Source organism: Bufo bufo, chromosome 6, assembly GCF_905171765.1.
Source record: "Bufo bufo chromosome 6, aBufBuf1.1, whole genome shotgun sequence".
Classification (NCBI taxonomy): domain Eukaryota; kingdom Metazoa; phylum Chordata; class Amphibia; order Anura; family Bufonidae; genus Bufo; species Bufo bufo.
Genome location: NC_053394.1, coordinates 132,336,895 through 132,362,833, shown reverse-complemented (window position 1 = coordinate 132,362,833; position 25,939 = coordinate 132,336,895). Strand labels below are relative to the sequence as shown.

Here is a 25,939-nt window from a genome sequence, read left to right as displayed (position 1 = left end):
CAGGTGTGTAAACCTTGTGGCATCATAACCAAGAAGACTGGAGGCTGTAATCACTGCCAGAGCTTCAACTACGGTAAGTCCAGAGTAAGGCTCCATTCACACGTCCGTAGTGTATTGCGGATCCGCAATAAACCCGTCCGGCACCCCCATAGAACTGCCTATTCTTGTCCACAATTGCGGACAAGAATAGGACATGTTCTATTTTTTTTGCGGAGCCGCAGCACGGGAATTCGGGGGCACGCTCCGGAAATGCGGATGCGGTGAGCACATAGTGTGCTCTCCGCATCCCGTTCCGCCCCATTGAGAATGAATGGGTCCGCACCCGTTCCCGATATTGCGGAACGGATGCGGACCCATTTGCAGACATGTGAATGGACCCTAAATGGTCTGAATACTTATGTCAATGCAAGATTTTATTTTTCCTGTTCAATACTAATATTAGCAAATATTTCTAACATTCTGTTTTCTGAGCGCAGAATGATGGGGGAAACGTGACCTTTTTTTTTTCTCAGCACAAGGCCGCAACATATTAAAAAGTGAAAAGATCTGTAGACATTCCAAATGCACTGCACAGTTATACCCATCTATAGTGGCACTCTTTCGGTTTGCTGCTCAAGCTTAGTGACTTCATTGGCTATGGATGTCTAATACAGCAGTTAGTCATTAAAACGCAATGCAACAGTGGAGGGGGTGCAAACTGCGGACATGGCCACACTGGTCTATTCCTCGTCATATATCAAGTCTCTACTACCCTGACACTATGCTCTGGATTCCCCAGCTCTTGTACCAAACTGCAGCAAAAATAATTTCACACTTGGACTGTGCCTCGTCAGTGGGATCCTACAACAGATACGTGATATGATTTCGTAGTGAAGAAATGTTTGTAGCAAATGTCTCATATGGTCCCTTTAAAGGGTTGTGATCCCAGCTCAGACATTCATGGAGATTAAGACGTATCCTGTGGTCTAATGGCAATACCCCCTTTAAGGATTGAAGTTCGGTATGGCCTGTGAGGATATATTTCAGTGGATGTGCAGAGAGTCGTCACTTTCACTCACCTCCTCCAGCTGACTATGTACGTGCTGCACAATCAAATCAATGGCCACTGTATTACCACTACCTGAAAGACACGGACAAGGGAAAAGCTGGCAGTCACGCCATTTCTGGTAGTTCCAGATTGGATATATCCCCATCATCCTCACCTCCAGCTCTAGAGTATCATACCTCTTGGCACCACAATATCCACGAGGCGCATAGTGGGCTGTATGTACTGGTCAAAAGCAGGTTTCACAAAGGCATGGTACTGCTTGAGGACTCCCTCAATATCTCTGCCTCGTTCTGATATGTCCCTCCGTAGTCTCCGTACAAGGCGAATATCGGAATCAGTGTCTACAAAAATCTTCATGTCTAGCAGCTTCAATGAAAACACACACAACTTTGTAGTTGGGCAAGAAGGGTGTTTACAGAGAGTTTTACTATATTTCTATAGAAAGAAAACCGTACGTCTGAACCCCAGTGGCCACTACCATCTCGACCATTGATCACCCAGGAGGATGTACATACCTTCAGAAGCTCTGCATGTGCAAACGCCATGATCCCTTCAAATATGACCACGTTGGCTCCATAAAGGGTTTTCTAATAATAAAAAAAAACATTAAAGTGAGTAACAGGATTACAGTATGAAAATGTTATATATAGAGATGAGCGAATTTCCGCTTATGAGAATGAATGGATTCCGTTACCACGGACCATAACGCAATTCTATGACGGAATGCCTTTAGAGGCATAATAGAAGTCTATGGGCTGCAAAACAGATACGTCCCGTTTCCGTTATGCAGGAGAGCACTCCCCTGCATAACGGAAACGGGATGGATCCGTTTTGCAGCTCATAGACTTCTATTATGACGCAATGTATAACGGAATGCCTCTAAAGGCATTCAGGCATAGAATTGCATTATGGTCCGTGTTAACGGAATCCAAAACGCAATTCAACTTTTACTAACAAATGAAGTGTGAACGATTTTAATAAGCAGAAATTCGCTCATCTCTCGTTATATACTTAAAGGGGCAAATTTATTAAGACTGGCAATTTAAACACTGGTCTTAATAAACCCGTAAGCTGGTGGTGGTTCCGACGACGTTATGAAGAGGCACCGGTCTCTACATAACCTAGGCGGATCCACCGCTGTTTCTAAATGTAAGCCAGCTTTCTGGCGTAGAAAATGGTAAATGAGGCGGGCCTGCCACGCCCACAAGTTTAGACCTGGCGTGAGCATGGAGAAGTCGCAGATTGCAGCGCAACTGACCGTTGCACCACAATCTGCGCCTGAAATACGCCTATTATAGGCGTATTTCAGCATCATAAATTACCCCCACAATCTTTCAAGGACCCCCGATCTAACAAATATCCCCATCTCCTCACCCAATCTTTGGTTCGGCTGTGAGTGGTAAAGTCATACGTGGGGATTTTCACGCTCTTTCCCTGTTTCAGCTTCTTCAATGTACTGATCATCAGTTCAAAGTCAAATGAATCTGGGTGGTCAAAGTTATATTCGTTGCAGGCAGCCTGAGCTTGCTGTTCTACCGTCAGCACCTGAGACAGAACAAGGATCATATAATATTACAAGTCAGCAAACAGCTGATGGCCAGGCACGGATTATAGGGCAGGTGAATTTGAGCAATCTTTGTAATGTCATTTTAGGGGGTTAAATACTTGTGCTAGTTGTCAGATCTACAAGGAGAATTCTGATAGTGCTAGTAGGTTATTATGCTTCACTGATGGACATTAACATGCTCTTCCTCTAAGCAAACATTGCATAGCCAGAGAATGGGGAGCTTCATGGCCGTTACTATACGTGAACATGACGCTTCTCCCTAATGGATGGCCCGGGACTGGGACGCTCATGGCTAATGGGGCATACATTGAAAACCATTTGCTTTCCCGTTATCCTGATAGACTTGGTTTTACCTTGTAGAAAGAGTCCATAGACAAGAGGACCACCCAAGGAACATCCAGAGCTTCAATGATCATCCGGGCAACTGTGGTTTTACCCGACGCACTACCACCACCCAGACCTGGCACATGAGAAAATCAAGAGAGTAAAATAAGGCCAAAAAATTAGGGAAGGTCACAGGAATGGTTGTCCAAAGCAGACAGCAGCTCCCAGTATTTACCACAACTGGCCCTTATCCCTGATATTGTGATCATGGGAGTCAGGTGTTCAACCTGGGTCCTCTGGACACTAGGTCTAAACATGAAAATCACAGATACAGTCAGGTCCATAAATATTGGGACATCGACACAATTCTAACATTTTTGGCTCTATACACCACCACAATGGATTTGAAATGAAACGAACAAGACGTGCTTTAACTGCAGACTGTCAGTTTTAATTTGAGGGTATTTACATCCAAATCAGGTGAACGGTGTAGGAATTACAACAGTTTGCATATGTGCCTCCCACTTGTTGGGGGGCCAAAAGTAATGGGACAGAATAATAATCATAAATCAAACTTTCACTTTTTAATACTTGGTTGCAAATCCTTTGCAGTCAATTACAGCCTGAAGTCTGGAACGCATAGACATCACCAGACACTGGGTTGCATGCCTGGTGATGCTCTGCCAGGCCTCTACTGCAATTGTCTTCAGTTCCTGCTTGTTCTTGGGGCATTTTCCCTTCAGATTTGTCTTCAGCAAGTGAAATGCATGCTCAATCGGATTCAGGTCAGGAGATTGACTTGGCCATTGCATAACATTCCACTTCTTTCCCTTATAAAACTCTTTTGTTGCTTTTGCAGTATGCTTTGGGTCATTGTCCATCTGCACTGTGAAGCGCCGTCCAACAAGTTCTGAAGCATTTGGCTGAATATGAGCAGATAATATTGCCCGAAACACTTCAGAATTCATCCTGCTGCTTTTGTCAGCAGTCACATCATCAATAAATACAAGAGAACCAGTTCCATTGGCAGCCATACATGCCCATGCCATGACACTACCACCACCATGCTTCACTGATGAGGTGGTATGCTTAGGATCATGAGCAGTTCCTTTCCTTTTCCATACTCTTCTCTTCCCATCACTCTGGTACAAGTTGATCTTGGTCTCATCTGTCCATAGGATGTTGTTCCAGAACTGTGAAGGCTTTTTTAGATGTCATTTGGCAAACTCTAATCTGGCCTTCCTGTTTTTAAGGCTCACCAATGGTTTACATCTTGTGGTGAACCCTCTCTATTCACTCTGGTGAAGTCTTCTCTTGATTGTTGACTTTGACACACGTACACCTACCTCCTGGAGAGTGTTCTTGATCTGGCCAACTGTTGTGAAGGGTGTTTTCTTCACCAGGGAAAGAATTCTTCGGTCATCCACCACAGTTGTTTTCCATGGTCTTCTGGTGTTGCTGAGCTCACCGGTGCGTTCCTTCTTTTTAAGAATGTTCCAAACAGGATAATTGGGATAATGAGGGAGTAACACACACCTGGCCATGGGACAGCTGAGAAGCCAATCGTCCCATTACTTTTGGTCCCTTAACAAGTGGGAAGCACATATGCAAACTGTTGTAATTCCTACACCGTTCACCTGATTTGGATGTAAATACCCTCAAATTAAAGCTGACAGTCTGCAGGTAAAGCACATCTTGTTTGTTTCATTTCAAATCCATTGTGGTGGTGTATAGAGCCAAAAATGTTAGAATTGTGTCAATGTCCCAATATTTATGGACCTGACTGTACGTCTCTAAGGATCTGAGACTGGGGGATGGCCCATTACATTTTCTGTGTTTTAGAGCAGAACCTTCCTCAGGAAGGCCTGAGGAAGCATGTTGACGCAAAACGGCCATCGCCGACTATGGTGGCTGTGTGGTGCTCTGCACCCCTGCTGCCATTGCATAATGTTTTCGATGAAAATAAAGACCATTTGAACGATTATAGTGAGTGCCATCATCATTACTTCATTCTGGAGATTTTTGTGAACTGTGTCCTTGGGACTGAGAACCACCACTACTCCATCAGGGTCCATTATTCCACCACGTTTTCTCCTATTTCGACAGACATTCCGGCGCTGAGCAGTGCCATCCAGTGCTTCTCTATATATTTCTGTGTGTGACACTGGCTGCTACAAAACAGAAGCAACCTGGGAAGGTCAGTGGCTGCCATAGAGGCCCTAATTCCCAACACCCACTAGGGTCAATTTCCAATTCACTGCTTAGTATATTTTTGGAGTGTGTGAGGAAGTAGAGAACCTGGAGGAAACCCACACAAACATAGAACATACAAACTCTATGCAGATGTTGACCATGGTTGGATTTGTGCTTGGGGGTCCCAGCGCTGCAAGGCAACAATGCTAACCAGTGAGCCACCGTGCTGTCCTTCAAGAGATCAGGCTCCTGATATACATTGCAAACATATGACTTTAAATTAGAGGGCTAAACATTTCTCCTACAGTGGCCATCTGCTCTGTCTAAAGCTCCCATGGTGGTAGAGAAAGTCAAATCTGCTGTTGCATCAATACCACAAAGTCTTACCAATCACAAAAGCCTCCTTCGATTGTGTCCCATGCTCGTTGTACCACGGTGGTCGTCCTGCTGTGTAGATGGTCCTCTTGCTGGTTCGAAGGAGAGGGGGCTTGGACTTACACTGGCTGGTCGTCCTCCTTCGGCTGGATCGTCCAGGGCTGACCGGCGGTAGTAAGTTATGGCCTGAGTCTACGTTGCTGGAGAGAACATAAAGGATGACAATGATCAGAAATGTCTAATTATACAGCATGAACCCCCTGCTATCTGAAAATGCTTTAAGGTGCATAAAACAGGTGACCTCCTGCCATACTGTAAGAAAGGGAGGACTGTTCAATGTAAAAAACTGCTTTACTGCTGCAATGTCCCCACAGTTTAAAGTGCAGATCTGCTTCACGGTCCTGTGTCGGAAGAATTGTAAATCATCATTTCCGTAGACAGACATTATCGAAGGCAATGCTCTCACTATCGTTTGGGGGATTTCTTGGGGTTTCTTTCAAGTTTCCTTGTATTTTCCCCAGTAATTATAGTGCAGTCTGCAAACTACCTGGAATCATTAGGGCAAATGTCATAGCTATCTCTCCCTCATAAAGGTGTACATCTGTGGAAAAAAGGTTTTACATATCTATAGCTGCTATATAATATAGCTACAATAATACTGCCAGCATGCACAAGAATATAACTACTATAATACTGCTCTATATGTACAAGAATATAACTCCTATAATACTGCTCTTACATACAAAATACTACCCCCTATGTACAAGAATATAACTCCTATAATACTGCCCCTACATACAAGAATATAACTCCTATAATACTGCCCCTACATACAAAATACTACCCCCTATATACAAGAATATAACTACTATAATACTGCCCCTATATACAAGAATATAACTACTATAATACTGCCCCTATGTACAAGAATATAACTCCTATAATACTGCCCCTTATGTACAAGAATATAACTCCTATAATACTGCCCTATATACAAGAATATAACTACTATAATACTGCCCCAATGTACAAGAATATATAATACTGCCGTTTTTTGAGGTTCTTTGCAATTTTCTCCAAACTAACAGCAAGAGGTATGTACAACAGCAGAGAAAAGATACAACCACCTACTGTATATCCCGTCCTCTCTGTCTACAGACGTTTCCATTGGATCCAGACTTTCTGAATACATTTCTGAAATGCCATACATTGACTTATAGCATATGTAGTGATAGAATAGCCCATTTCTTACTCCAGTCAGCCTGTAGAAGCCAACCTGCTGCCCATGGGTATGTAAAACGAACACCACATCCACAGCTTCCATGGTGGCGGTCAATTACTTACCACCAGTCAGTTACTTACCACCTTCCCCGCTGTGTCCTCGACTGCGCAGGCACAGAGTCTGCCGTATCTGCACTGAATGCTTTCTGTGCCTGTGCAGTAGAATGGGCGCAGTCGGGAAGGCGCTCACATCATCTCCACCAACTTGGGTGCAGAGATCTGTTCACATACCCTATGGGCGGTGGGTTGGCTTCTACAGAATTTTAAGCAAAGGGCGCGCTACCCCTTTAACTTTGTTTCTAAGCTTTGCAAAACAATACACCAACAGTAAGTACATCACCATATAACGGGCAAACTTGAGCCAAACGGGCAATATACTGGCATACCTGTGGCTAATGATACTCCTCGAGTGCCACAATGGATATGACTCTATCAGAACCATCTACAGCACAACAGTCCCGCACTTCCACATCATCGCCCCATACCCTAAGTATACGCAGACGGAGGTGGCCTTATGGATTAAATGGCAATACACGGAGTAGTTAAAGACCCTTTAAAGCAGGGATGCCCAACCTGCAGCCCTCCAGCTGTTGCAAAACTACAACTCCCAGCATGCCTGGACAGCCTTTGCAACAGTTGGAGGGTCGCAGGTTGAGCATCCCCGCTTTAAAGTAAATGAAGAAAACTCGAACAGAAAATAACCGAACTGTCCCCAGCTTCTAACCCAACGCGTTTCATGCTACACATCATCCTCCCCTCCCAGCAGTCCTGAAGCCGCATCCAGTATGAAATCAGAGCCCAGCAGACGATACGGCTCCATCCCATTTCTTACCACATGCTTCTCTACTGAGGTTTTCTAGCTGGATGACAGGGACGAGACGTCCGTACATTGCAGGACAGCAGGTTATTTAGTGCAGAGACGGGATGATGGCGGTGGAGACGTCACATGATCCTCCAAGCTTCTAAAGTGTCCGTCATGGCCCTGGCTAAAATAGTCACATAACAGTCCTGACACACAGCAACATAAACAAGAGCTGCGGAGAGCGTGCAGCCGGGCACTGCCATGTGACGGGAGGTAGGGCACCACAGTACACAGGCCGACTGCTGCAGGTGCCAAGACTCAGCATACGAGGGTGAGGAAGAGTCACCCAGGACTGCGCACACAGCACTTAAGTAGCACTCACCTGGTGTGTGCCCCCAGATTCCAGGACCCCGTCACCCCCAAACCGGGGCACAGGGGCAGATTCATCCTGAGAACATCCTGTGTGCCCCTCTCAAGTAGGGATTATGTTCCAGACTGATATTAATAGCCCGGAGGATATAAATAGGGTAACATGGCAGTGCAAACACACAGAACCAATCACATCAAACACGTGTGATCATGACTAATGGCGGCTGGACATGTAACGGTGACTGTCAATGAAGAAACAAATCATCCTGATCGTCACTGATCAAGAAGAAACTGATTGCTTCTAACTAAGGACTGTGTCCGGAAAACACGGATACCGGCCGCATGCATGCCGCCATTTCTTTTTTAACTCCTGTAGAAATGTCTTATCCTTGTCCGCAAAATGGACAAGAATAAGACACGCTCTATCCTTTTGCGAAACAGACATACAGATGCGGATGTCCACCTCTTTTGCGGGGCCTTTGAATGGAATAGGTCCGCATCCGATGTGCGTTTATTGAGGACCGTGGTGCGGTGTATGTGCCCTACTGCCACAGGTGTCCAGACTCAGGTCTACCTGCTGCTAGTAATGGGGTTCCCATTAAAATGACGTCGTCGGATGATTTTTTTTATTAGATTGTTGTTGGCTAATATTAGCGCCCATAATGCCCAATATCATGCTGCATCCCATGGCATCTTCGGGAATTCGCTGGGCTAAAGAAACAGCCTGGTCCTAGTCCTCATACCAACCTCTGATGTGACAAGCAAAGAACAGGGGCGATCTCGCTGCTGGGACCCCAATCCACCTGTCAGGTTAGACTTTAAAGGGGTATTCTGGTTGTTACCAATGGGATAATTTTTAGGCCTCAAGCACACAACCGTATCCGTTATGCGATCTGCCAAACACGGATACCAGCCATGTGTGTCTAACATTTTCCCCTTCCGCATGTCCCGTCCTATGATAAAAGCGCTATTCCAGTCCACACAACAGACAAGAATAGGACATGTTCTATGCTTTTTGCAGGACGGTGGTATGTGGTGCAGTCTGACATTTTGGCGGTCCGCACCCAATCCACCAAAAATATGGATCAAATGTGAACCGAAAATACAGTTGTGTGCATGGTGCCTTAGCTTGATAAGGGTCCTACCACTGGGACCCCCACCAATCACAAGAACAGGGACCCCATACTCTGCAACTCAATTCATCTGTATGGGAGTTCTGGAAATAGCGGAGCGCTGTACTCGTCTATCTCCCTAACTCCCATAGAGATAAATGAAGCGGCTTTGCACATGCCCGAGCTGCCGCCCATTCTTGTGATCATTGGGGGTCCCAGCAGTAGGACCCCCTCTGATCTCATAGTTATTCCCTATCCTGTGGATCGGGGATAACTGGTAAGAAGCAGAATATCCCTTTAAGTTTAAAGGGGACCTAAAAGTTTACTGAATCCAGAGAGCTCGGCACCTCCAGGTTTCATCGGCTCTGCTCAGCTTTTCCAGTACGTGGTCAACGGATCCCAAATACTTTCTATGGCTCCGCACTCGTGCAGAAATAGCTGAGCAGAAGGAGCAGAGCTCTCTGAGGCGCGCTGCCGCACCTTCGTCGTCTCAGCAAAAGTTTACGTCCCTCTTAAAGGGGTTTATATAGAATAAAAAAACATGGCTGCTTTCTTCCAGAAACGGCGGCACACTTGTCCATGAGTTGTGTGAGGCGCTGCACCGCCTAAACGTGAAGGGGGCAAAGCTGCAATACCACAAATGGCCCATGAATAAGAGAGGTGCTGTTTCTGGGACCGATCAGTCACATTTTCTACTCTCATAGGACCCCTTACTTCCCATGACCTGTGGCCCCCAGAGACAAGCTAGTACACAGCTCGGAGCCAATGCCGACCGATCCCAAGCAGTAGACCCAAAATTTAGTTTTAAAGGGGGTTGTACTCTCCGTGTCCAGAGGTCACCTCAGAAGTGGCGGTCGCTCAGCGTGATGGAATGAGAAAATTTAGGTCAAACCTTGCAGAGCATAAGGACTCATCTGTCAGCGCCGGTGACATCTGCTACAGACAAGAATGCTGTAATCCAACCCATGGTGACATCACTGGAGTACAACCCCCATCCTCTCCAGAAATATCCCCCAGTAAGTATATATTTTATGCAGTGGTTTCCGCCATCACTATACCCTGCAACATCATCAACTGATTTTCCATTTTTCAAGATCTCTGCTTGCTGTCTGTAAACAGGCACATTCTTGTTTCCCCTCCAGAAGCCAAAAATCAGAACAGACCCAATGGGGGAGATTTATCAACACTGGTGCAAAGTAGAACTGCCTTAGTTGCCATAGCAACCAATCAGATTCCACCATATGTTTTCCAAAGGAGCTCTGAAAAATGAAAGGTGGAATTTGATTGGTTGCTATGGGCAACTAAGCCAGTTCTGCTTTACACCAGTGTTGCTAAATCTCCCCCCAATACTTCTGTTCCCGTTGTATCCAGTCTAGACAATCCCCCGTCAGTTAAACAGTTCAGCAGCACAAACCTCTCTCTTTTCCGGATACGTTTTGCCCACACTGAGGCCTCACGCAAATCACAGATCCTCAAAACACGGATACCAGCTGTGTGCGTCCCACATTTTCCTGTTCCGTATGCAAAAAAAGACAAGAATAGGACATGTTCTACTGTATCTTTTTTGAACAAACATACGGATGCGGACAGCACATGTAAATTAACGGGTCCACATCCGATCGGCAAAAAACACGGATTGGATGCGGGTCAAATATACGGTCGTATGCTTGAGGCCTGCTACAGTGTATCTGCCCGGAGTTCAGGATGTTTAGTTCACAGAGGATTGTCCAGACTGGATCCAACTGTAACAAACCCTCAGCAGTGAGAGGGGATTATGCTCTGTTGCACGTTCCATTTTCACAGCTGTAGGGCGGAAGGTTGCTGATCTAAACCATCATGGCCCTGCTCAGAATTGTAGTCAATCAATGTGAACAGAGCCTGTGGGCAGTGTTCCCTCTAAGCTGCGCGGGTGGGCGGCCGCGCAGCAATTATTGTGGCCCCGCTCACAATTTTATAATGCCCGCTCACTCAGCTGTGCCGGCCCCCAGCTGATTCCCCTGTCTGTTTTGCTGGCTGCCGCCGCCCGCCGCACGGTCAGTTCATTTACAATACCTGGCTGTGGGCTGCCGGTGGGCGGTGGCTAGTATTCAAATAGGGGGGCGGAGTTTTGGACCCGCCGGAGGCAGAGAGGGAGTGCGTGCTGTGCGGCGCAGGCTGAGTTGACGTCACGTCACGTCACGTCACATCACGTCACGTCACGCTACGCTACGTCTGAGTACCCTCCGCGCCTGGCCGCCTGCTAGCTGGTGAGGTGAGGGCATTTAAAAAAAGAAGTATGTACCCCCCCCTGTCCCACAGTGCTACAAATCCTCTGTTGTCCCCTGTATTACCCTGATACCCCTCAGTTATATAATATATCTGAGGGGTATCAGGGTAAATTATACAGGGGGTAATATAACTAGGGGTATCAGGGTACATGAGGGGTAATATAACTGAGGAGGGCTAGGCTACTATCAGACATTATACAGGGGTAATATAACTTATCTTACCCCTCACCCCTATATTATGTCCCTGATAGCCCTCCTCACTTATATTACCCCTGTATAATGTACCCTGATAGATACCCCTTAGTTATATTACCCCTGTATAATGTACCCTGATACCCCTCAGTTATATAATATAACTGAGGGGTATCAGGTTAAATTATACAGGGCGGGGTAATATAACTAAGGGGTATCAGTGTACATTATTATACAGGGGTAATATAACTAAGGGGTATCAGGGGACATTATTATACAGGGGTAATATAACTTAGGAGGGCTATCAGGGGACATTATACAGAGGTAATATAACTTATATTACCCCTGTATAATGTCCTTGATAGCCCTCCTCAGTTATATTACCCCTGTATAATGTACCCTGATACCCCTCAGTTATATAATATAACTGAGGGGTATCAGGTTAAAATATACAGGGCGGGGTAATATAACTAAGGGGTATCAGTGGACATTATTATACAGGGGTAATATAACTAAGGGGTATCAGGGGACATTATTATACAGGGGTAATATAACTTATATTACCCCTGTATAGTGTACCCTGATACCCCTTAGTTATATTACCCCCTGTATAATTTACTTGATACCCCTCAGTTATATTACCCCTGTATAATGTCCCCCATAACAGTGTGTGTTATCCACAGGTCCCCCATAACAATGTGTCATCCACAGATCCCCCAAATTATTTTAAAAACCTGCTGTTTCTCTAGATGACCTTATGTTTATGGTAGTGGTAATAGAGTCTCAATGGTCTATAAAAGCAGCTACACTATTTTTACAGACCTTTGAGACTCTATTAACACTACTATTAACTATTAACATAAGGTCATCTAGACTAGAGAAAAAGCAGGTTTTTAAAATTCTTATTTTTCCCATTTAGGTGTTAGAGCAATCTAATTAAAGTTATGTTTTAACACCTAAAGAGAAAGAAAAAATAAATAAAAACCTACGGTTTCTCTAGATGACCTTATGTTGATAGTAGTGTTAATAGAGTATCAATGCTTTGTAAAAATAGTGTAGCTGCTTTTATAGACCCTTGAGACTCTATTACCACTACTATCAACATAAGGTCATCTAGAGAAACAGCAGCTTTTTTTAATTATTTTTTTCCTTTAGGTATTAAAGCAATCAAATGAAAGTTATGTTTTAACATAAGGGTCAGAAACTGGGTTTTGTTTAGCCTCTTGGTTATTAGTTTTTCTATGTAAGTTCTCTGGAACAAAGATTTTTTTTCCCCCCGTATGGTTTATATATGGAGAGCAATGTCCAGTGATCACAGAGAGGACTATACTGTATATTGTACGGGATGGTGCAGGGGTTATACTGTATTGTATGGGATGGCGCAGAGGTTTGTATGCTCTTTGAAGTGACAATTATCTTAGGTTTTCCTATCGCCCACATTTGATGGCGCTGTGCCCAGCTCTGAGCCGACCCCGCTCAGCAGCTGCGAAGGCTTAGAGGGAACACTGCCTGTGGGCTGTGGAAGTTTTCAACCTCACTGACAGCAAGCAGAGGTCTAGAAAACAGTGAGAATGACCAAGCGTTATTTCTATAAAACGTCCTGGTCTTTTGCCATGTCTGTGTCTGTTGACTGGTAACTACAGGGCACATCCCAAACACCAACCCCCCAAACCATTCCTCCAGTGACTGTATATATGTGATATATGAAAATAAACTGCTGTCCGTGGCGGACACACACCAGACTGGATTTTCTTCTCTTACTTCAGTGGTCTCCAACTTTAAAAAAAAACTACAACTCTCAGCAGGGGAGAGCCATAGATCCACAGGGAAAATTCCTGGCGGGGCGAGGTCCATGGGGCTACCCAAGCCTTCACCATGGCCGCCAGATGGTTACATAGCGATCTGATGCTCTTAGCATTAATTAATGCTATGATCTAGTACTTATGCACCTGGGTGGCAGAACTGCATTGCCGTCCTCAGGACGATGATAGCGTTGAGTGCCATTGCAGTATTTTATTCTGCACTGTGTATCTGGTGTTGCTGGGGCGGTATTTTTTACTGCACTACAGCCCTCCTCACAGCCTCCAGCCAGGTACATAACAACCTGAGGCTCCAAGCGTTAGGTGTTTTGCTGCTTCTAGAAAGGTAGAAAGTGCTGCACTGTGGTATCTGGTTCTGCTGATGCGGTATTCTGTGCTGCACTGTGGTATCTGGTTCTGCTGAGGCGGTATTCTGTGCTGCATTGTGGTATTGGTTCTGCTGAGGCAGTATTCTGTGCTGCACTGTGGTATCTGGTTCTGCTGAAGCGGTATTCTGTGCTGCACTGTGGTATCTGGTTCTGCTGAGGCAGTATTCTGTGCTGCACTGTGGTATTGGTTCTGCTGAGGCAGTATTCTGTGCTGCACTGTGGTATTGGTTCTGCTGAGGCAGTATTCTGTGCTGTACTGTGGTATCTGGTTCTGCTGAGGCGGTATTCTGTGCTGCACTGTGGTATCTGGTTCTGCTGATGCGGTATTCTGTGCTGCACTGTGGTATCTGGTTCTGCTGAGGCGGTATTCTGTGCTGCATTGTGGTATTGGTTCTGCTGAGGCGGTATTCTGTGCTGCACTGTGGTATCTGGTTCTGCTGAGGCGGTATTCTGTGCTGCACTGTGGTATCTGGTTCTGCTGAGGCAGTATTCTGTGCTGCACTGTGGTATTGGTTCTGCTGAGGCAGTATTCTGTGCTGCACTGTGGTATCTGGTTCTGCTGAGGCAGTATTCTGTGCTGTACTGTGGTATCTGGTTCTGCTGAGGCGGTATTCTGTGCTGCACTGTGGTATCTGGTTCTGCTGAGGTGGTATTCTGTGCTGCACTGTGGTATTGGTTCTGCTGAGGCGGTATTCTGTGCTGCACTGTGGTATCTGGTTCTACTATGGCGGTATTCTGTGCTGCACTGTGGTATCTGTTTCTGCTGGAGCAGTATTCTGTGCTGCACTGTGGTATCTGGTTCTGCTGAGGCGGTATTCTGTGTTGCACTGTGGTATCTGGTTCTGCTGAGGCGGTATTCTGTGCTGCACTGTGGTATCTGGTTCTGCTGAGGCGGTATTCTGTGTTGCACTGTGGTATCTGGTTCTGCTGGGGCAGTATTCTGTGTTGCACTGTGGTATCTGGTTCTGCTGAGGCGGTATTCTGTGTTGCACTGTGGTATCTGGTTCTGCTGAGGCGGTATTCTGTGTTGCACTGTGGTATCTGGTTCTGCTGAGGCAGTATTCTGTGCTGCACTGTGGTATCTGGTTCTGCTGAGGCGGTATTCTGTTCTATACTGTGGTATTGGTTCTGCTGAGGCAGTATTCTGTGCTGCACTGTGGTATTGGTTCTGCTGAGGCGGTATTCTGTGCTGCACTGTGGTATTTGGTTCTGCTGAGGCAGTATTCTGTGCTGCACTGTGGTATTGGTTCTGCTGAGGCGGTATTCTGTGCTGCACTGTGGTATTGGTTCTGCTGAGGCGGTATTCTGTGCTGCACTGTGGTATCTAGTTCTGCTGAGGCGGTATTCTGTGCTGCACTGTGGTATTGGTTCTGCTGAGGCGGTATTCTGTGCTGCACTGTGGTATTGGTTCTGCTGGGGCAGTATTCTGTGCTGCACTGTGGTATTGGTTCTGCTGAGGCAGTATTCTGTGCTGCACTGTGGTATCTGGTTCTGCTGAGGCAGTATTCTGTTCTATACTGTGGTATTGGTTCTGCTGAGGCGGTATTCTGTGCTGCACTGTGGTATTGGTTCTGCTGGGGCGGTATTCTGTGCTGCACTGTGGTATTGGTTCTGCTGAGGCGGTATTCTGTGCTGCACTGTTGTATCTGGTTCTGCTGGGGCAGTTTTCTATGCTGCACTGTGGTATCTGGTTCTGCTGGGGCAGTATTCTGTGCTGCACTGTGGTATCTGGTTCTACTATGGCGGTATTCTGTGCTGCACTGTGGTATCTGGTTCTACTATGGCGGTATTCTGTGCTGCACTGTGGTATCTGGTTCTGCTGAGGCAGTATTCTGTGCTGCACTGTGGTATTGGTTCTGCTGGGGCGGTATTCTGTGCTGCACTGTGGTATTGGTTCTGCTGGGGCAGTATTCTGTGCTGCACTGTTGTATCTGGTTCTGCTGAGGCGGTATTCTGTGCTGCACTGTGGTATTGGTTCTGCTGAGGCGGTATTCTGTGCTGCACTGTGGTATTGGTTCTGCTGGGGCAGTATTCTGTGCTGCACTGTGGTATTGGTTCTGCTGGGGCAGTATTCTGTGCTGCACTGTGGTATTGGTTCTGCTGAGGCGGTATTCTGTGCTGCACTGTGGTATTGGTTCTGCTGAGGCAGTATTCTGTGCTGCACTGTGGTATTGGTTCTGCTGGGGCAGTATTCTGTGCTGCACTGTGGTATTGGTTCTGCTGAGGCGGTATTCTGTGCTGCACTGTGGTATTGGTTCTGCTGGGGCGGTATTCTGTGCTGCACTGTGGTATTGGTTCTGCTGGGGCGGTATTCTGTGCTGCACTGTGGTATTGGTTCTGCTGGGGCAGTATTCTGTGCTGCACTGTGGTATTGGTTCTGCTGAGGCGGTATTCTGTGCTGCACTGTGGTATTGGTTCTGCTGGGGCAGTATTCTGTTCTATACTGTGGTATTGGTTCTGCTGAGGCGGTATTCTGTGCTGCACTGTTGTATCTGGTTCTGCTGAAGCAGTATTCTGTGCTGCACTGTGGTATTGGTTCTGCTGAGGCGGTATTCTGTGCTGCACTGTGGTATTGGTTCTGCTGGGGCAGTATTCTGTGCTGCACTGTGGTATTGGTTCTGCTGGGGCAGTATTCTGTGCTGCACTGTGGTATCTGGTTCTGCTGGGGCAGTATTCTGTGCTGCACTGTGGTATTGGTTCTGCTGGGGCAGTATTCTGTGCTGCACTGTGGTATTGGTTCTGCTGAGGCAGTATTCTGTTCTATACTGTGGTATTGGTTCTGCTGGGGCAGTATTCTGTTCTATACTGTGGTATTGGTTCTGCTGAGGCAGTATTCTGTTCTATACTGTGGTATTGGTTCTGCTGGGGCGGTATTCTATGCTGCACTGTGGTATTTGGTTCTTCCAGGGTGGTACTGCTGACCCCTCCCACTTAGTGTTGGCTCCGCCTACTACATGTGGCCACTTTTATTTTTTTCCCAGGAGTTTCCATTCCACCCGACTTTCCCCAAGTCCCCAGAGCCGAGACCACCTCCATAACTGCACAGCACTTCTAGTACCCCTGACCAGACCAGTCAACTGCCACAATCTAAAAATGACACCATATATGAACCTTGGTGGTCGTGCTGACCACCGCCACCTGCAGGATGTAATAGAAAGTGCAAAAAAACAAAAAAAAATACACTGCAAAAATGTCAGAAGCATCACAGCACATAAACATTGGTACCAATGACTGAGACTGCTTGTTGTGGAACTACAAGTCTCATGATTCCACCTTGCTGACAGGACCTGCTGGTATGTGTAGTCCCACCAGCGCCGCTTGTAGAGATACATGACACAGCAGCAGCTCCCGCATCGTCTACTTCTCCGTTACTGTAGTAATATTCCAAACCAATGTAACCTATCTCCATGGTAACTCTTTCTCCTCCCTCTCCCAGTCCCCCTCTCACCTTTCATTGCCCCCATCCTCCTTCCCAGAACGGGCCCTCTCAGGCTCCGCCATCGCAGAGGACTGTCACAAGCAGGAGCAACGGATGTTGTCGGGAATTGTAGTTGAAAGCAAACGCTTAATCAGACGTAAAGCTTTGGACTGGACTACATATCCCGGCAGCCCCCGCCGCAGTAAGAGAGGCTAAAACGAGGCTGCAGCAGTCTGGTTGCCTAGGGAACCAAATACAAGCAGATCATCCCTATTAGCAATACAGAAATAGAGTGGCGGCCAAACCCAGTCCTTTGCCACATTCTATGTTAGCCCAGACAGCCATCTTTACAGGGAGGTTAGACATCACTTCAGTAACCAATAAGATGTCAGAACTGATACAAACATGGCTGCTATATCTAAACATGACCTGATATATACATGGCTGCTGTATGTTTATAATAGGTCATGTTAGATACAGCAGCCATGTTTAGGTTAGATACAGCAGCCATGTATATATCAGGTCATGTTAGATACAGCAGCCATGTATATATCAGGTCATGTTAGATACAGCAGCCATGTATATATCAGGTCAGGTTAGATACAGCAGCCATGTATATATCAGGTCAGGTTAGATACAGCAGCCATGTATATATCAGGTCACGTTAGATACAGCAGCCATGTATATATCAGGTCACGTTAGATACAGCAGCCATGTATATATCAGGTCACGTTAGATACAGCAGCCATGTATATATCAGGTCATGTTAGATACAGCAGCCATGTATATATCAGGTCACGTTAGATACAGCAGCCATGTTTATATCAGGTCATGTTAGATACAGCAGCCATGTATATATCAGGTCATGTTAGATACAGCAGCCATGTATATATCAGGTCATGTTAGATACAGCAGCCATGTATATATCAGGTCACGTTAGATACAGCAGCCATGTTTATATCAGGTCATGTTAGATACAGCAGCCATGTATATATCAGGTCATGTTAGATACAGCAGCCATGTATATATCAGGTCATGTTAGATACAGCAGCCATGTATATATCAGGTCATGTTAGATACAGCAGCCATGTATATATCAGGTCATGTTAGATACAGCAGCCATGTTTATATCAGGTCATGTTAGATGCAGAAGCCATGTATATATCAGGTCACGTTAGATACAGCAGCCATGTTTATATCAGGTCACGTTAGATACAGCAGCCATGTATATATCAGGTCACGTTAGATACAGCAGCCATGTTTATATCAGGTCACGTTAGATACAGCAGCCATGTTTATATCAGGTCATGTTAGATACAGCAGCCATGTATATATCAGGTCACGTTAGATACAGCAGCCATGTTTATATCAGGTCACGTTAGATACAGCAGCCATGTTTATATCAGGTCATGTTAGATACAGCAGCCATGTATATATCAGGTCATGTTAGATACAGCAGCCATGTATATATCAGGTCATGTTAGATTCAGCAGCCATGTACTGTATATATCAGGTCACGTTAGATACAGCAGCCATGTTTACAATAGGTCATGGTAGGTACGGCAGCCATGTATATATCAGGTCACATTAGATACAGCAGCCACGTTTATATCAGGTCATGTTAGATACAGCAGCCATGTATATATCAGGTCATGTTAGATACAGCAGCCATGTATATATCAGGTCATGTTAGATACAGTAGCCATGTATATATCAGGTCATGTTAGATACAGCAGCCATGTATATATCAGGTCATGTTAGATACAGCAGCCATGTATATATCAGGTCATGTTAGATACAGCAGCCATGTATATATCAGGTCATGTTAGGGTACTTTCACACTTGCGGCAGTATGATCCGGCGGGCACTGCCCACCGCATCTGCCAATCTGCATGTGACTGAAACCATTTGTGAGACGATTCTGGATGCGGATCCGTCTCACAAATGCATTGCAAGAACGGATCCGTCTCTCCGCTTGTCATGCGGACAGATGGATCCGTCTTATATCTTTTTCACATTTTTACCGTTTTGCGCATGCGGATCCGGCACTATACATTCCTATGGGGAATTTTTTTTTCGCTGGAGATAAAACCGTAGTATGCTACGGTTTTATCTTTTGCCTGATCAGTCAAAATGACTGAACTCAAGACATCCTGATGCATCCTGAACGGATTACTATCCATTCAGAATGCATGGGGATAAAACTGATCAGTTCTTTTCCGGTATAGAGCCCCTAGGGCGGAACTTTATGCCGGAAAAGAAAAACGCAAGTGTGAAAGTACCCTTAGATACAGCAGCCATGTATATATCATATTATAAACATATCTAACGTGACCTGATATATACATGGCTGCTACATGACCTGGTATGGACAGGATGCTGGATCTAACATGACCTGATATACCGTATACAGTGGATATAAAAAGTCTACACACCCCTGTTAAAATGTCAGGTTTCTGTGATGTAAAAAATGAGACAAAGATAAATCATTTCAGAACTTTTTCCACCTTTAATGTGACCTATAAACTCTACCACTCAATTGAAAAACAAACTGAAATCTTTTAGGTGGAGGGAAGAAAAAAACAAACTAAAATAATATGGTTGCACTATTCATCAACTACCGGTTTTGTGTGTGTTGAGTAACTAATGTAAAGTAAGAGTTTAAAAACTATCTTCCATTCTTTAAAGTAAAGTTCTTTGATTATTCTTAGTTCTGACCCAATTGGATGGGATAATGGTCTACTGTAGTGTTTCCCTACCAGGATGCCTCCAGCTGTTGCAAAACTACATCTCCCAGCATGCCCTGACAGCCAAACGCTGTCTGGGCATGCTGAGAGTTGTAGTTTTGCAACAGCTGGAGGCATCCTGGTAGGGAAAAGCTGGTCTACTGTGATAATATGAACAATGGGGTTCTACAAAAGAGCTATTGTGGGGCAAAGTTCATATTCGTGTTTACACACGTGTTTTAAAATGAATGCTCTCCTATTATAAACAAGTAAATAATGACGCAACGCTGTGGGGCTGGTATGCAACTTTTTCCAGGGCTGGTTTTTATCCCCAGTCCGGCCCTGAATACGGGAGATTGATGTCACGTGTACCACACCGCCAGTACTTGCCAGATACTCCTGCAGCTCCTTTAGTCCTCTTTCACACGGGCGTCATGTTTTTGGGCCGGATAAGATGCGGGTGCGTTGCGGGAAAATGCACGATTTTTCCGCGCGCGTGCAAAACATTGTAATGCGTTTTGCACGCGCATTAGAAAAATCGGCATGTTTGGTACCCAAACCTCTTCACAGAAGTTCGGGCTTGGGATCGGTGTTCTGTAGATTGTATTATTTTCCCTTATAACATGGTTATAAGGGAAAATAATAGCATTCTGAATACAGAATGCATAGTACAATAAGGCTGGAGGGGTTAAATTTTTTTTTAACTCACCTTAATCCACTTGATCGCGCAGCCCAGCTTCTCTGTCTTCTTCTTTGCTGTGCACAGGAATAGGACCTTTGATGATGTCACTGTGCTCATCACATGGTTCATCACCATGGTGAGGGACCATGTGATTGGATCATGTGATGTGACATCACCACAGGTCCTTAGCCGGCAGCTCAACATTACAGAAGAAGACAGAGATCTGCAACTACGCGATCAAGTGGACTCGAGTTAATTAATTTTTTATTTTTAACCCCTCCATCACTATTTTACTTTGCATTCTGTATTCAGAATGCTATTATTTTCCCTTATAACAATGTTATAAGAGAAAATAATACAGATCGGGTCCCCAGCCTGATCGTCACCTAGCAACCATGCGTGAAAATCGCACCGCATCCGCACTTGCTTGCGGATGCTTGCGATTTTCATGCGGCCCCATTCACTTCTATGGGGCCTGCGTTGCGTGAAAAACGCAGAATATAGAGCATGCTGCGATTTTCACACAACGCACAAGTGATGCTTGAAAATCACTGCTCATGTGCACAGCCCCATAGAAATGAATGGGTCCGGATTCAGTGCGGGTGCAATGCGTTCAACTCACGCATTGCACCCACGCGGAATACTCGCCCGTGTGAAAGGGGCCTTAATGTTGCTGTAGGCCTCTTGGTAGCCTCCCAGACCAGTTTTCTTCTCGTCTTTTCATCAATTTTGGAGGGATGTCCAGTTCTTGGTAATGTCACTGTTGTGCCATATTTTCTCCACTTGATGATGACTGTCTTCACTGTGTTCCATGGTATATCTAATGCCTTGGAAATTCTTTTGTACCCTTCTCCTGACTGATACCTTTTAACAATGAGATCCCTCTGATGCTTTGGAAGCTCTCTGTGGACCATGGCTTTTGCTGTGCGATGCGACTAAGGCTACTTTCACACTTCTGTAATGTTGAGCTGCCGGCAGTGTGATCCGGCGGGCAGTTCCGTCGTCAGAACTGCCCGCCGGATCCGCCGATTTGGATGTGACTGAAAGCATTTATGAGACGGATCCGGATGCGGATCCGTATCACAAATGCATTGCAAGAACGGATCCGTCTCTCCGCTTGTCATGCGGACAGACGGATCCGTCTTGTATTTTTTTTCACATTTTTACCGGTCTGCGCATGCGCAGGCCGGAAAGACGGATCCGGCATTCCGGTATTTTGAATGCCGGATACGGCACTAATACATTCCTATGGGGAAAAATGCCGGATTCGGCATTCAGGCAAATCTTCCATTTTTTCTGCCGGAGATAAAACCGTAGCATGCTACGGTTTTCTCTTTTGCCTGATCAGTCAAAACGACTGAACTGAAGACATCCTGATGCATCCTGAATGGTTACTCTCCATTCAGAATGCATGGGGATATGCCTGATCAGTTCTTTTCCGGTAGAGAACCCCTGTGACGGAACTTTATGCCGGAAAAGAAAAAAGCTACTGTGAAAGTACCCTAAGAAAATTTCAACTAGAGCAGCTGAACTTTATTTGGGGTTAATCAGAGGCACTGTAAATGATGGCCGGTGTATGCTGACTCCTATTTAACATGATTTTGAATGTGATTGCTTAATTCTGAACACAGCTACATCCCCAGTTATAAGAGGGTGTGCACACTTCTGCAACCATATTATTTTAGTTTTTTTTTGTTTTCTTCCCTCCACCTAAAAGATTTCAGTTTGTTTTTCAATTGAGTGGTCCAGTTTATAGGTCACATTAAAGGTGGAAAAAGTTCTGAAATGATTTATCTTTGTCTAATTTTTTTTACAGAAACCTGACATTTTAACAGGGGTGTGCAGACTTTTTATATCCACTATACATGGCTGCTGTATCTGACCTGGTATAAACATGGCTGCCGTATCTAACATGCTCTGATATAAACATATATTAGATACTGCAGCCATCTTTATATCAGGTCATTTAAGATACAGAAGCCATGTATATATCAGGTCATGTTAGATACGGCAGCCATGTTTATAATAGGTCATGTTAGATACAGCAGCCATATTTAGATCAGGTCATGTTAGATACAGCAGCCATGTTTAGATCAGGTCATGTTAGTTACAGTAGCCATGTTTATATCAGCCCATGTTAGATACAGCAGACAGAGATATATAATTAGGTTATGTTACATAGAGATACCCTTGCGGTTCGTCCGGCGGTCATTTTGCAGCGAACTTTGCTCGTTCGCGATTCGCCGAACATATGGCGATATTTGCACGTGCAAACTTTGACCCATGACACATCCATCAGGTGGGACAGGACAGCCAATTGAGACATTTCAGTACATGGACACACCCCCAACCCTTTAACAGAACTCGATCTGGCAGCCATTTTACATTATGTGTTTTGCCACTATAGGGAGAGGTTGCATTTTGGAGCAGGGACAGTTAGGGACATCAAACGCTAGCTAATAGGGCGACAAAAGTCCTTTTAAGGACTGGTATAGGTGTGGTATCGATAGGTGTGATATGCCTTCTTACACAAAATCCTGATTGAATTGCTATATACCTGTTACCGCCAAATACTGATTGAGGGCTGCGATAAACCTGCTTCCACAAAATCCTGATTGAGGGGTGCTATATACCTGTTTCCGCCAAATACTGATTGAGGGGTGCCATATACCTTCTTTACCCCTAACCCACGACAGCACCACGAGAGAGGATGGATCCGCCCCCAAAGACAGGAAACCTGCGGCACAAAAAGGTATGGTTTCCTGTCTTTGAGGGGAAGCCTGTGGTTCGTCCTCCTCTCCCTAGGCTGCCCTGTTACCTGCGGTCCGCCGTTCTTGTGCGGCACGCTGTGCGCACGCGGGGGGTGGGCGAGCAGAGGCGCGATAGTTCAGCGTTCCTGAGCGCTGGGGGGCACGAGGCTTCGGTGTGATAGCAAGCACCAGTAAGCATCCGTTGGCGCAGAGGACAGAAGATCCGGCCAGGGGGAGGAGTCTTGGCTCTGCTCACATGATCCACCGCTTCTGGTTTGAGAGTGAGGCCTGGAGTGCACGGATGTGTGGGCACATCATGTGCGGAGGGGGTGTGGTTAAAAAGCCACTGGAACCCGAAAATGGCTGCCGGTGTATGTAAGACACGGAGGGCTGACAGTGTCTGGAGACAAGAGATGCAGCATGGAGGAAGAAAGAAAAGAGGCTATGGAGGACCCGGCGGCCAACCCGACCTCGGAAAAAGCGAAAAAAGCAGTTTCTAAGAGGCGTCACAAAGAATTTGCCTTATGCAAATGTTCTCTGGCTTCTGACTATAGCAAGAGGTTATGCCAGCAATGCATAGACAAAACGGTGGCTGAGGAGACTCCATCCTTTTATAGTTGTCTGCAAAATTTTGTAAGAGCTGAGATTAACGCTTCTTTATCCTCCAAGAAGCCTGATAGTTCCAGAGAAGCTAAATCTAAGAAAAAGGAAAAGGAGTTTAAGGCGGTTTCGTCGGGCTCAGATGAGGGGGAGGAGGTCCTGTCTTTCTGTTTGGACTCTGACGCTTCGTCCCTCTCCTCAGATTCCGATAATCATGAAATTAAGAGAGCTTTCTTTCCCGTGGAGGATGTGGATAAACTCTTGAAAGCAATCAAAGCAACCATGGGAATAGAAGACTTAAAAGAGGCTAGATCGGTACAGGATATTATGTTTGCAGACAAAACAGTCTAGGTCTTTCCCTTTGCATAAAAATTTATTAGCCTTAATTAATGAAGAATGGTGTAAACCAAACAAAAAAGTGTTTATTTAAAAAAAAAATTAAAGAGGAAATATCCTTTTTCAGAGGACGTAGCCGCTATCTGGAACAAAGCGTCAAAGATTGACGTAGCCATATCTAAGGAAGCTAGGAAGTCGGCTCTTCAATTCGAAGACATGGGGTCCTTAAAGGATCCCTTAGATAAAAAAGATGAGGGGTTCCTGAAAGGAGCTTGGGAGGCCTCGACGTCTTCCTTCAGACCTCCCATCGCTTCAACCTGTACTGCCAGATCCCTTATTATGTGGTTGTCAGATCTAGAGGAACAGATAAAGAACAAGAGGCCTGGAGAGAACGTTTTATCTCGTCTTCCTCCTATTAAAAAGGTGGTAGATTTTTTAGCGGATGCATCTGCGGATGCTATTAGATTGTCCGCCCGCGCAGCAGGACTAGCTAACTCCGCTCGCAGGGCCTTATGGCAAAAAAATTGGAAGGGTGACCTACAGTCTAAGAGAAGACTATGTGCAGTGCCTTGTGAAGGAGAGTATCTATTCTGATCAGCTCTGGATGACCTGCTAGATAAGGTTGCTGACAAAAAGAAAAAATTTCCTACACAGGGCGCCTTTTTTTCCAGGGAAAGGTCCAACTGATCCTTTCGCTCCTTCCATTCCTTTCGGAATAACAGAGAAAATACTAAGGAAGAAAAGTCTTACAAACCAAGATCCCAGAGAGAATGAGCAAGAGGTTTTTTCTTCAACAAACAAACCAAAGGAGATAAGAAATCTGAACAGCAATGACGCCAGGGACCATGTAGGAGAAAGGTTAAAACACTTTCTTCCTGCATGGACCCAGATTTCCAGCAGCCCTTGGATTCTGGACACATTAAAAGAGCAATTAAAGCTGGAATTTCGTTTAAATCCTCCTTCAAGATTCGTGATTACGGAAGCAGCGCAAAAAGATGGAGGGGCGACCAGGTCAAAAGTGCAGTCATTAATAGAAAAGAAGGTCCTAAGGGCAGTCCCAAAGCATCAAGAAAGAGAGGGGTTTTATTCCTCTCTCTTTTTAGTATAAAAGCCAGATGGTTCCTACAGAACCATAATCAATTTAAAGAAACGGAACCACTTTCTCTTAGAGAAAAAGTTCAGAATTGAGACCATCAATTCAACTATAAACCTACTCTTCCCAGAGTGCTTCATGGCGGTTCTGGACTTGAAGGACACCTATCTTCATGTTCCGATCCATCAGGATTATCAGAAATATCTGAGATTTGCAGTTCAGATGGAAGGGGTATTGAAACACTGGCAGTTCCAGGCGCTCCCATTTGGTTTAGCAATGGCCCCCAGAGTCTTCACCAAAGTGATAGCGGAAATGTCAGCTCACATCCGGGAAAAGGACATATTGTTTATACCTTATCTCGACGATTTCTTGATTGTGGCAGAAACAGAGAAAGCTTGTGAGTTGGCAGTCTTGGAAGAAATCCGCATCTTGAAGAAGCTGGGTTGGATTCTGTAGGACAAGAAGTCAAGGCCAAGGCCTATTAAACGTCAGCAGTTCCTGGACCTAATCTTGGACTCCAGACACCAGAAGTGTTTTTTGACAGAAGAGAAGATAGCCAGTATACGACAGAAGATCCAAAATTTAATAGATCATCCCCGGATCACCTTGAGAAAAG

General features: G+C 45.4%; 1 protein-coding gene across 5 annotated transcripts in view; it reads right to left on the bottom strand.

Annotated features, from left to right (window-relative positions):
• The window catches only part of UCKL1 (uridine-cytidine kinase 1 like 1), a 63,322-nt gene that overhangs the window by 21,900 nt on the left and 15,483 nt on the right, over positions 1-25,939 (bottom strand). Inside the window, exons 1-7 of one of the 5 annotated variants that reach the window (XM_040438167.1) lie at positions 17,167-17,313; positions 5,520-5,707; positions 2,969-3,075; positions 2,423-2,593; positions 1,564-1,635; positions 1,225-1,414; positions 1,059-1,120 (exon numbers count right to left, since the gene is read on the bottom strand). In XM_040438167.1, coding sequence (XP_040294101.1) covers positions 1,059-1,120; positions 1,225-1,414; positions 1,564-1,635; positions 2,423-2,593; positions 2,969-3,075; positions 5,520-5,707; positions 17,167-17,219 — 843 coding nt within the window. In that variant the 5' untranslated portion in view covers positions 17,220-17,313. Of the gene's footprint in view, positions 1-1,058; positions 1,121-1,224; positions 1,415-1,563; positions 1,636-2,422; positions 2,594-2,968; positions 3,076-5,519; positions 5,708-7,620; positions 7,627-7,972; positions 8,388-17,166; positions 17,314-25,939 lie in introns of those variants that run through there. The other 4 variants (XM_040438168.1, XM_040438166.1, XM_040438169.1 and 1 more) reach the window with 4 other exon arrangements.